The sequence below is a fragment of the Amphiprion ocellaris genome, chromosome 21 (assembly GCF_022539595.1).
Source record: "Amphiprion ocellaris isolate individual 3 ecotype Okinawa chromosome 21, ASM2253959v1, whole genome shotgun sequence".
Taxonomy (NCBI): Eukaryota; Metazoa; Chordata; class Actinopteri; family Pomacentridae; genus Amphiprion; species Amphiprion ocellaris.
The window spans coordinates 10,600,316-10,616,690 of NC_072786.1; the positions used below are offsets into that span (position 1 = coordinate 10,600,316).

The window sequence follows — 16,375 nt, forward strand, 5'->3', positions numbered from 1 at the left end:
TAGACAAATAACAACAATCGTTATTCAAAGTTGCAGACTCTACATTTAATTTTCTGCAGCTTAAAAATAACTTACGATACAGGGAGATATACAGTCATTTCGTGACAGGAGAATCATGTTTTACCAACTATTCTACCTATGCAGTAGAGTTACAGCACTTTAGTCGACATTTTAGCACATTTCCACATGTGCGCCTATTAACAATGGCATAAATAGCACATTTTTTATATACCACCAATGACTGAAAGACAAAATCCATCATTATGGCACAATGTGCAGGTATTGAGTGTAATATCAAACATATCAACAGATACGTACTGCTGTAATCTGTGTTGCTACAAATGTTTGTCCTTTCACTCTCATACTCCAGATTAGATTCAGACTTTAACACGGATGTATAGACTCAAAAAGTTCCCATTTCCACTAAAGAATGAGAAATTACGTTACTTTGTTGGCTTACAGTTTGCTTTCGGAACCTTCATACCAACAAGAAGATGTGGTGGTGCTCACAAGCTCTGGTTTCTGCAGGCTTCCATAAGTTGGCCAATCAGGTGAAAGCTATCCTTTTAGGAGGGGCTTAAAAGAGCCTGCAGGTAATATTACCTTTATTCATGTAACTGTTCAACTGAGGGGCTTTAAAATAGATGTTTTGAACTGTGAATCATGCAAAGCTACTCCAGTGGAGTCCCAGAATAAAAGTATTCAGCTCAAAATGAACATAATATGTCTCCTATAAATTTAGAAAAGTACATCTATCGAATTAATATGTTGTAGTGAAGGTTTGCAAAAGCTTCTTTGGAGCTTTAACACACTCCCAAGAAGCTGAAACTGCAACAGTTGAGCTCCACTACTTATTTGATCTGACTGCCTCATTTCTTTCGGGGCAGAAACGCCCTCCTGTGTTTTCTGTCATACCATTAGTCTTTTCCGCCGCTGTACTGAGATCAAGCTTATCCACTCTGAGGTTTTTAAATCTTAACTTATTTCCCCCCAACATCCTCACAGCAGAAAGAAACTTGGGCGGGAGACTTTGCCGAGTTTTTAAGCTCAGCTGGAATGCTTAACTCGCTGCTAATTTTAGCTCACACTGCTGTCTTCTGACTTTGCTTGTGCTGCACCTCCAACATCTGCTGGATCAGATTGTGGAGCTCTGAAAGTAAATGACAAAGATCTGACTAAACAATAAAGCTTATCATCAAAGGAGGAATTTGTTTAGGCTGACTTAACATATATCAGTGCAAACAGTGGTGCTTACATTCCAAGAAATACCTCTGCAGTGAGATGTGATAAAAGATTGTGGATCAACAGCTAATTGAGTAACACCTGAACACTATGAATTGTTGTAACTGAGTGCATAGTTTGCTAAAGGTAATAAACTAGATGCTAACTGTTAAAAATGAACAAGAGCATCTCAAAAATTAGAGCAATATTAGAATTTAGAGATGCATAATATTTACACTGCGTAAATTATAATTTACTCAAACTCCAAATGAAACATTCTGATATTTTGAAATACTGGACTTCAGATTTTCAACAGCTACAAGACATAATTAGCAAAATTTAATCAAACTTTACACATAATGACTCTAGAATATCATAAAAGTTTCACTTTCTTAAATAATTGATGGAAAATATAAAATTTTTACATTATATTCTAATTGTTTGAGAATCACTATTAGTAGTTTGTGATTTTTAGTGTTTCAGTTTAATATTGCTGCAAAAGAACACAACAGGTGCTGATGAAAAAGACTCATCTGACAGGTTTGTGGTGATACGAAAGACAAAAATGAGTGAGTCCAGGTATGATTTCGAACTTGACACATGCTGTTGCTTTATCAGGACTCTTTGGTGTAACATTTTAAGTCAGTGGGGAACCTTTAGCATCATTTTTTAACATGCAGGGTTGTCAAATCTGTGAAAATCTGAGCTAAATGTCGTCTGTTGGTGTCTTTTTGAAGCAATGAGATATTTGCCTTGTAACATATGGTCAAAGCTATGAAAAAGTTTATTTTAACCCAAAATATGATCTTAATCTAACGCCAACTAGATAGTTTTGGTGTCTTAACCAAATAGCGAGCAAAAGTAAAACTAAAAGCCCCAAGAGCTTCAGTAGATTCTTTAGTTCTTTCACTTTTTGTATAAGAAATTTCTTATTCTCCAAGCTGAGAGGTGGACCAGCTTCAAGAGGTAAAACACATTAACAAAAACAAAAAAAAGAACAATAGCCTTCTACTAAAGCTCTGAGGATTAGCGCGACCTGGATGAGTGAGAATCTACAGAGACTTAACAAAATTAAATGAAATAATAATGGTCTGACACGGGACACAAAGCTCATTCTCCTGAGTCAGAGTCCTGTGACTTAAAACCTCTTCCAACCCTCCAGCTCTCCTATGAGGCCATTTTAAATTGGAAAAAGCTCCTGCTATCGTATACTGACGTGGGCATTGCAGACACCAAAGGACATCCTGTGTTTGACACCAGTGGCTTTCTCAAAATGGCAGTTTTTGATGCCCTCTTTATAGGCTGACACATTGAAAGCGACTATACACAAACAAGCAAAACGGAAAATGTGGAGTTGGCAGAATAAATCGATTAAACATGTGCTGTGACCCACAAACAAGAGAAACTGCAGAGACGGAAAGTAGAATTTCATTGTCATGGCTGACCTGCAGGTAAATATGGAGGTTTTGGGAACGCACATAGATTTCCATTATTTATCTGCATTGTGTTATTTATTTATGTATTCAGTGATACATTTGACTCATCTGATTAGTGGCATTTGTTGCTCCTGGGACTCCATATGTGCCCCTGGAAATGTTGAGGTTACTGCCTTGTTTCGTGTATTTCCATTAAATCGGGAAACCTTCTTGAGTCCACTGGGCTACACTGGGTCTCAAATCAAATCTTTATTGTATATTCCCTTTTTTTGCTCTCTGCAACAGCGGCTGCAAATCAGTTCATCGTTTCTGCATCCCAAAATGGTTGTTGGAGCAGCAACACTGCAAAGATAAATGAGGGCAAGCGTGTCGTAATTTCCATATCAATCATGGGTAGAGTCAGCAGCTTAAGTTGGGGGAAGAAGGAGAAAGAGAAGAAAAATAGATGCATTTGTTATTATGAACATACTCCACATATTATTTAATCTCAAACGGAGGTAATGCACATGCTGGCACCAAATCAGAAATTCCAATTGACTGATCAGGTGACTGACAATCCTTGAAACTGCCACAGAATCTCAAATATCTCTGGCATGCAGGTGTAGACAGAGTGCAGCTGTCATTTAGGCCATGAATGTCCAGCAGATTTATCTCCCTGAAACATTAACATTGAATCGCGGCTGTCAGCATGTGTGCCACCGGGCCTTGATGCGGAGATGGTTTGGCTGACAAGCTGGCAACAAGGAAGTGGAAGGGAATGAAAAAGAAAAGAACGGGCGTGGAGGTCCTCACGGCCCCATAACAAGTTCTCAAGAGCTGAGCCGGTGAAAGTTTGCGCCGGTGTTATCTCGTTAAGTGCGGGAGTCATCGAAGGACACCAGACAATTGATTGAACGGAGTTGACTTCAGCACAATTTCCTCCTCGTGGCGACATGCATCAACCAGGCCAACGCTCTGCTATATTCTGCAGCTTAACTACCTCTCAAGCCTCCCACTGTGACAAATGGCTTCTGTCTCTTCTAATGTAATATTTGTTTCTACTTCTGAGAGCCTCTCGGCTACTCTGCAGCAAGTCTGTCTGCCGACTGCTTCATTGTGTTAGCCGACTTTATTCCCCAACCGGCTGTCAATTGGTGGACCGTCTGAGTGTTCTCGTCTGTCTGTCTTTTGTCTCATTGCCTGCGCAGTCCTTTTTTTTCCCTTCTCCAAAGCTCTTTCTACTGCTCCCTCGTCAACCCCTTTGCTCCGTCTGTCTCGCACTCACCATTTCTCTGTCTCCCCAGTGCGCTATGTCTATCTCTCTCCGACTCCCTCCATCCTCATCGCCTTCCTCCGACTCCCTCCTTCCCTCTCCTCTCTCCACTTTACCGCCATGTCTTTGCTCCAGATGCTAGCTGTCTCAGCTCCGTGGGCTGCGTCTCAGTGATGGGCCCCTCCAGGAATTCAAAGCACCATTCTGGCATTTTCTTCCAAGCAATTGCTTTTTGCAGTAATAAAGAAGGAGGATGGAGGAGGAGGTGGGTGGGTGGGGGGGAGTAGCTTTAGCATCTCTCCGTGAATGGGCTTACTGGCCCCAGGCAAAACAAGCACAAGTGCACATCCGCCAATCCTCCGAAGGCGCAAGTCCCCCGTCCGGATTCCGAGCCAATTAAGCCGTGTCACATAATTTACAGAATTGGTTTCAAGAACTTGCCATTAATCACGTTTTTTTTCTGTCAAGAGTGCCGCATGAAATTCCTGCATCTTAAAATTTTGCGTTTGAACTTCAAATTCAACAAGAAAATCCTCATTTATTTTGTCACCGCAGAGCCGGACAAGCGATTCATTTCTGCATACGGTTATTATACAAACCCCTTCTCTAGCTGTGACCTGTTGAGCCCCGCAGTCACACGCTACTTATAATGTGATGTGTAAATACTATATATGAGGTTTTAGTGGTAATTAAAGTCACATTGACACCAAATTAATTCATGACGGGACACGGAGCATTTAAGGTACAATTAGCCACGGAGGCAGCCACGGTGATACTTTGCCTATACTCCAAACACTTTGCTATTTGTTTTCACATTAAGTAAATGTCACAGCATATTAGCATGTTATAATAGGAGACATGTTTTTTTACACTTACACAGCAGGGTCTGGTTACTAAGGTGCACGTGGAGGAACAGAGAAGGACACAGAAAAAGGAGGAGAGGATGAAGAAAGACAAAGAAGCTTTGATGCAACTTTTACTGCATTTTAATGTTAACAAGTGCACCAACTGTTGTAGCTGCAAACTGTTCTGGGGCCATGAAACAGCTGTGGTGCTTTCACAAGTCAGCATGATTCCTTTCGTCATGCTTGCATGTTCGTGACTACATGCATGCAAACACTGTACACGCACTTTTTTCCGACACGGACTGACGTTACATCCTTGTTTTACTAAGCTGTTTTTTCCTTGTGTGTTTTACCCGCAATCGATACTTTTAACTAGAAGCAAAGGCGCACGCACACGGTGTTAATATTGAATGGAGAAGCACTGAGGCTGTAATTGATTGTATACCTGAATTCATGAGTGTTATGTGTATTAGGCTCAACTCGAGCAGTCAACTAAAAGGGCAGCGTTCATTGATTCGGTGCGAGGCTGGGGAGAACAATGCATCTGTAATTTATAAATAATTCCGTTTGACTTCTATGTTATGATGTAAATCAAGAGGGTTCTTTTTGGTTTTTCAGAAGAGGCAGGTTTGCTGCCTCTCTTCCGCATGGCTGAGACTCATTATTGAACAACACTTTCTGTGTCTGTAAGTAGGTGAAGGTCCATTAAAGTCATCTCCCAAATTTACAAGAATCTGCACACATACCGCAAAATTTGTGCCCACACAGTGACGAGGCTATAATAGTGCACACGTACAAAATACGTGGATAAAAGCAACTGACGTGTATAAATCACTGTCCTGTAAGTTGACTCCCGTGGACTAGAAAAGTAGTATAACACTGGTGTGCATAAAGCAGCTCTGCAGCAGTAAATATGCTGCATCACATTACAGGTCCATTAAAACATGCACTATAACATTAAAAACAGTTTCTATCTAAATCCATTACCACACTGAACTCAGCTCTAAAATCACACACACAATAATCGCTAATTTGTTAATATCTTTGTGCAACACTACTTATTTCTACTTCCTCATTTATGTATCTATTACACAATTTTTAAATGTGTACACATTTGAACGAGTATGATAGATCTTTTATGTATATATCTGAGCTTGTTTTTAGGGAGCGCACTGAAATTTTGTTGTGCATCTTGACTCAATGACAATAAAAAAATCGTACTTTCTGCGTCCACGAAAGTTTGCTTGATGGGAATTTTGTATTCTATGAAAGTCTTTACAGACAGTACATACAATATGTGTGTCAGCAAGGATTACAAGGGAAATAGAGCATATGCTCAGCAGCAGTGTGCATGTGTGGAATACATAGATCTGACCTACTGTGTATGCATGCAATGGAGCATTTCAAAAGGACAAGTATAACAATAGGTACAACTACGTATCTGCACCAGAGTATAATCAAGGTTTCAGAGCAGTCTTGCTTGAGGCTTGGTAAAGTAAATGCTGAATTGTTTAACTAGCACTTTTCTACCTCAGTGGTCCTCAAAGCACTTGTACAGTGTGTTTATCATTCACCCATTTACACACAAATGGTGACAGAGCTGTCATGCGAGGTCCATGGTTCAGTGGCTTGCCCGAAAACACTTTGACATGTAGAGGGACGAGAGGTTGAACCGTAAACCTTGTGATTCATGGAAGACCTGCTCTACCACCTGAGCCACATCTGCCCAAGGGCTGGGAGATGCTACAGAAACCTTCACAGGTGCCCATCTACCTGTTGTTGCTGTCAAAAATATGTGGAACAACCAGAAATGTGAACTACTCTTGGTTATGTTTGTACCGTTATTCCTCCTTTAGATTTTGCGCCTGCAGCAGAAAAGACAGAAGTCATTGTTAAATATTGTGGAGTGAAACCAGGTCCTGTTGCAACAGTCATAAACAGTGCTTATGAACCCACATTCTATCCTGTAAACCGAAAGAACCCTTTTTATTTCCTGGGTCAAGCCAACTTCTTAACCAATCAGCATTAGATACGTATAGTGTCATCACTGAGGGGCGATGAGCTATTGGCCTCTTGGGGGGCTACACATAAGAGCAACTCCACAGCCTTTGTGTATGCTGAATTCCCACAATCCTTCTGCACACACGAAAAGCTACAGAGTGAGGACCAATGATAAACCAGAAATGCACCTCGAGGCCGTACACTGGAACAGCTGTAGTTGGAACGAACTCTTTATGTTAACCTGCTAATAGCTGCAATGCTAACATGCTGAGGTTTGGTAGGTATGCATTCCCCATGATTGCCATCTAAGTTTAGAATGCTAGCATGCTAATATTTGCTAATTAGTACTAAACACAGCAAGTATTCTACATTTCACATATTTTTTGCAGGAGTTTGAAATCACCTAAATTTTCAGCATATGTCTTCTAGGTACCACAATCTATTGTTGTCAAAGTTTCAGTCATTGCCTTATCTGGCGTCATGCTTGTAGAAGTCAAATAAGTCCACAGAATTCAAGGTGAAACAGGAAATTCCGTATGCGCACCTTACACCAGATAGCCGTTGTATCACTGGAAATGTTGAGAAAGAAAGCAATCTACTTGTCAACTTCTTTGGCAAGAAGTTGACAGTATAAAAGGGTCCGCGGTTTGATGTAATTGCTTTTCCACAGTCCAAACTGTGCAAACATCAACACCTATTTAAAAACTTACAGGATGATGGATGCCCATTGCCTCACAGACAGAGCCAAAATTACCAACAGCAGGCCTAAAGATCTGTTGTCAACAAACAACTTCCTAAATTCTAACTTGTACAGTTCATTTCCACACAACGGAAAGCAGCAATGAGTCGACACATGAGCACTGCAAAGACAAAAAAGAGAAAAGGAAACGCCTGTGGCTTCCCTGTCATCTCCTACTTAATGTCACAGGCTAAAAAAGATCCCACTGCTGCTTAATATTTCACACTGTAAGACGCACAATTCTTAATATTAGTCCTTCTAAACTTGACGTTTTCAAGCTGAGGCACGGTCATTACGCTAGAACACCAACTACCCCTCCTCCCCTTCAACTGACACTCGTCGTGGTCTTTAAATTTTGCAAAGCCGCCTTTTAAAAAGCTGCTCAAATATGCATGCGATCTCTGGCCCCATTTCTGGGGGTCCATAATGTGGCTCTTTGTTTTCTCGGTGGAACAACTCAACAAGTTGACTCTGTTTTATGAATTTGCATCCCCGGGCCATCGGCGGCCCTCTCGCGCCTGCTTCCTGACAGTGGCTCCTCTCTCCGTCTGCCTCCCTGCAGAGGAAGAGGCTCCAGGCTATGCTGAAAATAGGATAAGATATTCAAATCTGTGCACGCGTTCACCTACAAGTTCTTGCGTTTTTTGAGGTCAGTCGAGTCCCGTTTTTCTCTCGGCCCCCTGATGTTTCTCAGACACCTCAGATTGTGTTTGTGTTGCGGATGTGAGCCTCGCCTGTCACTACCTATGTGTGATTATGTGTGTTGAGCTCCTCGGGCAACTGGGGTTCAGACGCCTGGGCGCCATCTTTTCTCTACGGATGCCCCCGAGCTGCAGTTTGCAGTAACAGTCGACAGCGTATCGATTGGGCGGCAGAACTACAGTGGCTCATAAACAAACAGACAGGAGCCCACGCTGGGAGATGGAGGGATCTGATGGGAACAAACTGGAGAGGTTTTGTTCAGTGGAATGCCTGTTCATGTGTCTGACCTTAGTTAAATTCCATGCAGGATGATGTATAAGTAGGGTGTTCCTGTACAACCTTGATTAACTGCTTTGATGCATGTGTTTTCACACTTTCCTGCTTTGATGTTATGTTCATTAATGCCTCCACTATATGCTTTTAAGTGCCTCTGATGTACTGTAGGTGTGAACTCGATGCGTTACATCCAAGGCTGGAATGAATCAGCAGTTGCTAGATGTCTAACACTGAAGGCTGCCTTAAGAAAAGAGTTGTTCCTGCCCCCTCCTCCTCTCTTTTCCACCTCCTCTGAGCATTTTCCCCCTACTTGTTACTCCGTCTTTCCACATTCTCTTCCCTCCTTTCTCTCCGTTTGCACTTCAGCCCAGGACTGCTACATTCCTTAGCCATCCCGAGCTAAGATTAGCATACTGATTAGCCACCCTTGTGTACTCTCTCATCTGCCTTCCTCCGAGCTCACATGCAGGGCTACAGCCTCATGAATACATAATTGCACCGTCGGCAAACAAATGCATGGCCGAGAGCTTCCAGAGGAGGGAGCTGGTGCACAGAATACAATGTTGTTGTTGTTTTTTTTCATTGTAATGTAATCAGAGGGTACTGGAGCATTGTGGTGTGATTACCGATTCCAATGCCGAGCGTATGTTATGAACGGTTAAATTGTTGAGCTGTCAGTTTTCTTTCTTTCTGCTTGTCTTCTCCTTCATCATGGCTGTTTTCACCACTGCCTTCTATTTCACGCTCTTTTCTCCACCTCCTTCCCCTCTTTCTCCTCTTCTTTTTCTTATCAAGGCACTAGTAAGAATATAAAACCACCTCCAGCTCTCACTTCTTTCACTCCCACTGCATCTATTCCTCCCTCTCTTTCTTCTCCCCTTCCACCCCTGTTTTCTCCTCTTTTTAAATCTCTCCCCTCCTCAGAAGGGCCTGAGTGAGGACGGCAGATCGTGTGAAGTTGGATGCTGATTGTAGGTGACAGGCACCATATGAGTCATAGGCATAATCACAGAGCTTCCCTCGATCCCCCCCTTTGGCTGCACAACACAGCAGCACTGCAAAGCAAAAACTGCCCTTGGTACAAACAATAGCTATACAGTAGCAGCACACACCATGCATGTAAATTTTCTACGAGGGACGGGATTTTTAAACACTTCAGGAACTGCAGTCATGAGTACATTTTACTCCAATCAACTATGTCAACTACAACAATGTGGAAATTTGCATGAAAGCACCCAAATGTATGGAGAAATTTGAATTCCTGCACATGTGGACCATTTTCTGTCCCCATATAAGCAGAAATGCTGCATTTGTATGTTTATATTTCTCTTTTTAATGACAACTTAATGGTTAGTTCAGCATTTATGTGTTTATTTCTTCTGTATATATAAAATGTAGCAGAAGCATGTGCAACTGAATCAATAACTGATTCATTGTAAGTCATTTTCGAGCAAAAATGTCAAACATTTGACAGCTCCAGCTTTTAAAACTGAACTCTTCTTCCTCTCTCTTACATTATATTGATTTGATCTTGTAGAATAGATCAACTAAGAAATTCATTAATCACTAATACAAATAATCCTTATCTGCAGCCCTAAAGTGTAGAATCCTTGGAACATTAAGATTTTTACTGTCCGGGCCAATTTCTAAAAATGGGCAAAGTACAGAAATTAAAAAAGCCAAATCTATTTAGTTTGACACGTCATCAAATTGTTAATGAGAATGGAAGAAGAAAAGTCAGCAGTGGAGCAGGAGAGAGGACGAGATGGCGGGAGTGGAAAAAAAACTGCTGAGAGAGCAAAGACCTCAGTCAGAATAACAACATACAGTGGTCAGCTCAGCTATAAGACCCAAAAAATGATCAAGAAAGAAAAAAGAGGGGAAGAGAGAAAGAAAATTTTAAAAATAAGAAAAGCTAAGGCTAAAAATGGAGAGAAAGATGGACAGAAAACATAAAAGGCAGCATGAGTTGGCATGACCGAGATGTCCAAGGACACCAGAACAAAGTGGAGGGTGAGATAAATATAAAAGAAGAGGATAAAACAGAAATACAGCACAGAGGAGGAAGGTCAGACTAAATGGGAACGGAGGAGAAGAAAGAGCAAACTAACAGTGAGAGACAGTTGTGAGCTGCAACTACTGACCTGAAAGTTCAAATGTTTTGGAGATTTATCGGCGAAAAAGGCAAAAGCAGAGAGCGAAGAGCACAAAAGAGGAGCCCTGTGGTTTAATACATGAATCCTGGCAGAAACAGGAGTGAACGATAAGTTGTTTGGAGAAACGGAACTTTGGACTGAAGGCAGCAAACAATACGGTTCAAGCAGTGTGAGCCGAAGAGGTTACCGAGGAGAAAAACACAAGAATCAGTCAAATTCTGAAATTCCAGAAGAGGCGAGGGGCTGCTGGGTAAGAGGTCGAGGGGGGCTCGAGCACTGCTGACTGAAACAAACATCCGAGCAGCATCGATTGGACGCGAGCAGAAGATCAATCAACATGGCCGAGGGCACCATAAAAGAAGAAAAAGACCCCCCTCATCCAGAAGCTTTTGGCTCTTATGAACCAAAAGCGCCCCTTTGATTAACCTGAGGCCTGTGTGATTACAAAGCAAACTCAATCTGCTGTCCGAGAAGAAAAGAGCTTCGGTCAGTCAGTGCAAAGAAAAACTCAACATTCTGTTCATTCCCCTGCAACACCACTAATGTGTTATATTAATCATTAGCTCGGCAGCTAATGAAACAGCTCAGTTTTGTTTTGTTTTTTTAAATCATGGCTATTGCACTCTGTCTTTTTTCACATGTACCAGACCGGAGCACAGAGTGTGCCAGCTGGATTCCTCCTCATAAAATGACTCAGATGCAGTTTGGGAAAGAGAAGGTGCGAGGAAATGAAAAGACATCCAGGGCCAGAGAAATGTAGCCTTGGAGAGAGATGAATAGTGTGTGAGCATGTGTGTGCATACATTTGCCTTAATAAGGTGATCCTCAGGCAGCCTCGGAGTGTTGTTTGTCCAACTTAACAGGGATTATTCAGATGGAGAAGAAAAGTCTCGTTTTTATACCTTTATATCTTCCATTTTTTCCAGATATTATGACAGATGCATGACTGTCTGACCTCAGGAAGTCAGTCTGGGAGCCCCCAGGACAAAGATGTGAGCTCTTGAGGGAGAATTAAACGGACTTAATAAGGTCTTTGGCATACTTATGTTACCCAGAAAGTGCACCAGACAGTAGGGCACATTTCTGTACATCATCCCTGTCTGACTATGCATGAATGAAAGCAAGAAGAAAAAAAACCTTAAGGGTGCGTTTTTGGAGTGCGCACAGCTGCTGTGAGTCCCATGTTTTCCAAAGAGGGAGGGAAAAAAATGGCACAACTACTCAGATCAATGCGCTAAAAAGGGGATTGCCAATAACGCACAATTTTCTTGGCAAAGCGTCCCCACATGACACGGTTTATTGCACCTCCGTGTGTGTGTGTGTGTGTGTGTGTGGTCAGAGAAGGGGGGAAAAAAAGGGTCACGAAGCGGCGGGACTTACCGCAATAGAGAAGCAGCAGCGCTGTCAGAAGCACCACAGCCCAGAAAGTTGACGACATCCTCGGCCAGCGACTGGCATCTTTGCGCCTTGCCAACCTTGACACCGGAGCCATTGAAGAAGAAAAACAGAGCACTTCCTCTTTATGGAGAGAAATAATCACAATAATAATGAAAAAAAGGGAAAAGATGAGATTATTTCACAATCCTGTGCTCATATCTCCGCGTGTAATCCCACAAAAAGGCATGTCAGGATCGAGCAAACTGGTGGAAAAGCAGTGCTCCTTTGCCTGTACGCAAAAGAAGAAAAAAAAGGTCACATCTTCCTTGGAAAACCCAGTTAGAGGTGGAAATAGCGCAGTGTTTTTTCGCGATATTCGTTCAAGTTTAGTTGTTTCCAAAGTGTGCCAGCCTCTCTGGTCGTCTTATATGTCGCCGCTGCCGGAAGATTTGCGCTGAGTTAATGCTCAAAGTGTTCAATCATCTGTACCGCAGCGTCGTAAACGCTCCTTTCTTTCACCTGTCGTGGGTTTTTTCTTCGATCCTCAGCAGCCCCGGCGGCGCAGCTCAAAGAAAAAAAAAGAAAAAAAAAGAAAATCTCTTCGTTTAACAATCCGCTTGGATGGAAGAAGGAGGTGGTGGAAGAAAAGAAAAAGAAAGTCCTTCAAGCTGACGGTTTGTGCGCAAAGTAGATGGAGATCACAGCGTGGATGCAGGAGGAGGAGAAGGAGGAGGAGGATGGAGACGGAGGGAGAGGAAAAGTGCGCACTGTGCGAATCCATGCGAAAAAAAGATCTTTTCTTTCATCCAAAGTGAAACATTCAGATAATCGATATCACGTCAGCAATAAGCCAGTTGAGGTCGCGGTTTAGAGACATGACAGCAGCTGGGATGCAAAAAAAGATGTTTTGCATCAGAAAAATGAACCGAGCCTCGAACTGTATTGGTTTTCTGGATATTGTATGAGATGTTTGTTTGATTTTTTTCAATCAATAATGAGTGAGTGATGTTTTCCCACGAGCAATAAACTGTTTCCTCAGTGAAATATATCATTCTCACACATGCACAGTGGGAAAATCTGCGGCAAATATGCACTTTGATTGGGATCAAGGTTTCCATTTCACCATTATATATAGAAGATGTGCTATTTTTGTGCTTTTTTAGTGGAGTTCTGCATGGAAATGTCCTTAACATTTAATATTTTCAATTATCCACTTCTTTGTGTGTGTGTGTGTGTGTGTGTGTGTGTGTGTGTGTGTGTGTGTGTGTGTGTGTGTGTGTGTGTGTTTGTGTGAATAAGCATTTAAATGCATCAGTTGCAGCACAATTTAAAATGCATTTAAGCGCCATCTCAAGCCCAAACCTGCTACTATACCTTCACAGTAAATCTATTATCGTCCCCTCTGTTCATGGAAGATCGATACTCTGTTTGTGGACTTTCTGCAGTGAAGATGGAGCCACTGATTGACACTCCAGGTTGAGGATCACTGAGCCTCAGGAGCACATTTACTCAAGTGCTCTACTCAAGTAGAGTTCTAAGAGACACATGCAGTCCCAGTGTATGCCGCTATATATGTGTTTCAGAGGGGAATATATATTTCTCTGGCTGTTTGTAGATTCAAAAGTACATACAGTTTGATGATTCTATCCCTGTTAATACTAACCAAGCAGTGTGATGTAGCAAAGCACCATTTAAAGCTCAATAAACCTGGTTAAGATCCAACCCTTACACTCCAAAAATTAATTCAAAGGACCTGTTCCCACCACTTCACTAAATACATGGTTACAAGACAGAAGAAAAATTGAATTTACTGATTCAGATAAACTATTTAAGTAAAAAATAGAGCATTTCAGATGACTTGTGTTGATATAATAATGTTGATAACTGCGTCAACTTAATAAAATGCGTAATTTCAACTCAAATTTGTGCATTAGTTGAATAAAAACTAAATTCTAGTCGCAGTAACTTAATGAAATTGACTTGATAGCTTAATTTTACTACCATGTTGTTTAGGTTGAGTCCAAACATTACTTTTTACAGTGTAAGAACAAGGTCTGTTTTCTTTATTTGTACTTTTTTTAGACAAGAAGCACAATTAAGTGAACTAATTCAGGGCAATTAACCCATAACAGACTTGGTAAGAGCAATCTGCCCCCATGACCCACATGAAAAATTCTCCCCAACATGGAGGGAATCTTACCAAAAAAGTTAATCAACACAAACTTGTCATTTCTGCATAAGATTAACTTTTTTCTAATTTTTATGTTGCTCTTAGCATAACGTTAACATAAATGTTAGATGACACATAAACAAGTTATTGCTGACTTAAAAACAATTTGATCATCACCAGTTAAGTCTGAACTGATGAGCCTTGGATAAGTCACAGTTGGAGAGATTGAAACTTTATTCTAACTTTATTATCATCACTGATATTCAAATTGATGACATAACAATGAATTAGGGTTATGCTAATACAGTGTAACGTTATAAGGTAAACAAAAAGTTAGCTAGTTAGCATTTTACACAGAAAATTCAACAACTTTTACTGCTAGTTAGCTATTGTGTATTAGGTGATGGTGTACATAGATATCTCAGCTGGCGTATTGAAAATCATTAACTTTATAGAGGATCTATAATCAAAAGTTCAGCTCTTACACATTCACAGATTGCGTGCATTTTTTGTTTGTTTTGTTCAAATTAATGGTGTGCAATATGCCAAATTCATGTGCAATATTTCATTATCACGTGTGACACTGTTTTAGTACCTCAGAGTCATTGCCAGTATCACATCTTCCTTTCTGTGCTATAACCTTAATTTAATGTACTTATGTTATTTTCAGCAATGTATCATACTTATATCTTAATGCTTTTCTACTAGGCACCGTATTTCCTAAATGTTATGCAATTCTATTTTTTCAGCAGCCCTTCAGGATCAGCAAAGTTTCATCTCGTCTTATGGATAATGCGCTGTATTACTCTCATGTTAACAGAAAATAAGCTTTTATATGTACATTCTCATTAAGAAAAACACATATAAGCTTATTTTGCAGTTTTAAAATGTTAAATTAACATACCTCACAACCACTTTTTTTTATTTCCTCAGACCAAAAAAAAATTATTTAGTGCTTTTTAAATACTAGCAAGGCTGCTATTTTTCAAGGAAAAACCTGAGGAGTAAAATGTTAGAGGGAATGGGGGGGGGGGGGGGGCATATAGTGTCATATTGCACTGCTCATAAATGTGCATACAGGAGCTGAGTCCAGTGTTTCAGCACCACGGACAGCGACTTTGCCCTGTGCTCAATGCAGTGGGCAGCTCAGTGCAGCTTCAGCACCATGGACAGCGACTTTGCCCTGTGCTCAGTACAGTGGATAGCTCAGTGCAGCTTCAGCACCACGGACAGCTCCAGGCTCCAGCACCACGGACAGCAGCAAAGCTTGAACTTCAGCACCACTGTCGGCTCCGGAGGCCTCCATGCGTTCACCTCAACATAATCTGCCGCACACACTAATCCTTCAAGTCTGCACCCACACTGCTTCTGCTGTCTTCGGGGAAACAAATTGCTCAATATTCAAGCCCAAAAAAACCCAAAAACATGTTGCTTTTCTGTTCGGGCGCTGATAGAGATGGTCTATCATTTCCAGCAAGATCCTTTATCCAGGCTCCAAGTTGTCCCTGCTTAGCCTTTGCTGCAGTAATGTGCACTAGACTGGTGCTCTTATAAAACCACACTGGATGCGATAAAACAGCCTCGTTAATTGTTGTTTGTGTCGCCTCTAAATCTGAATATAATTGCTCTGTTCTGTATGTTAATAATAACTTGAAAAGTGGACAAAAAAGAAAATCAACTCCCATCCCTCCCACATTGTCACAGACTCAATGCAGACAGTCAATTACAGCCCTGGTTGGAAAGCACTGGCATGTTACTTCCTGTGTGGTGTTGTGTCAGTGACTGCGGAGTGAAGCCAAAGCCTCACAAACCCGCCGCCGCAGCCTTTACATGCAAATCCGATGCGCACACACTGTTTCTGTTTGCTTCGGTTCGGATGCAATGCATGAGCCGTGGCCTACATGTGTTATCCTGCCTTCGCTTTTTACGTAACATTTCCAAAAACTCCAAACAGAATGAAGCGCACAAGGCATGAAAACACTGACTCGGATATTGCTATTTTGGAAGGATGTTAGTGCAGCCTCCTCTCAAAGGCTCTGAAGTTTTACAAAAAGACACTTGGCTGACTCTTTTTTTTTTTTCTCGGCTGCGAACCCCTAATAAAATATTATCTTATTCCCTCTCAACATGAATCAACATTGTGACTCCGGCTCTGTTGTTCGCTGTGGTCTGGCCTCCATCGGAGTTCAAATGGATTTCG

General features: G+C 41.4%; 1 protein-coding gene across 2 annotated transcripts in view; it reads right to left on the reverse strand.

Annotated features, from left to right (window-relative positions):
* Nucleotides 1-12,761, reverse strand: part of LOC111565695 (chemokine-like protein TAFA-5) — a 204,798-nt gene extending 192,037 nt beyond the window's left edge. Inside the window, exon 1 of one of the 2 annotated variants that reach the window (XM_055006532.1) lies at nt 12,009-12,761. In XM_055006532.1, the coding sequence (XP_054862507.1) occupies nt 12,009-12,120 (112 nt within the window). In that variant the 5' untranslated portion in view covers nt 12,121-12,761. The remainder of the gene's footprint in view (nt 1-12,008) is intronic. The other variant, XM_055006531.1, reaches the window with a different exon arrangement.
* Between the last annotated feature and the right edge of the window lie 3,614 nt (nt 12,762-16,375).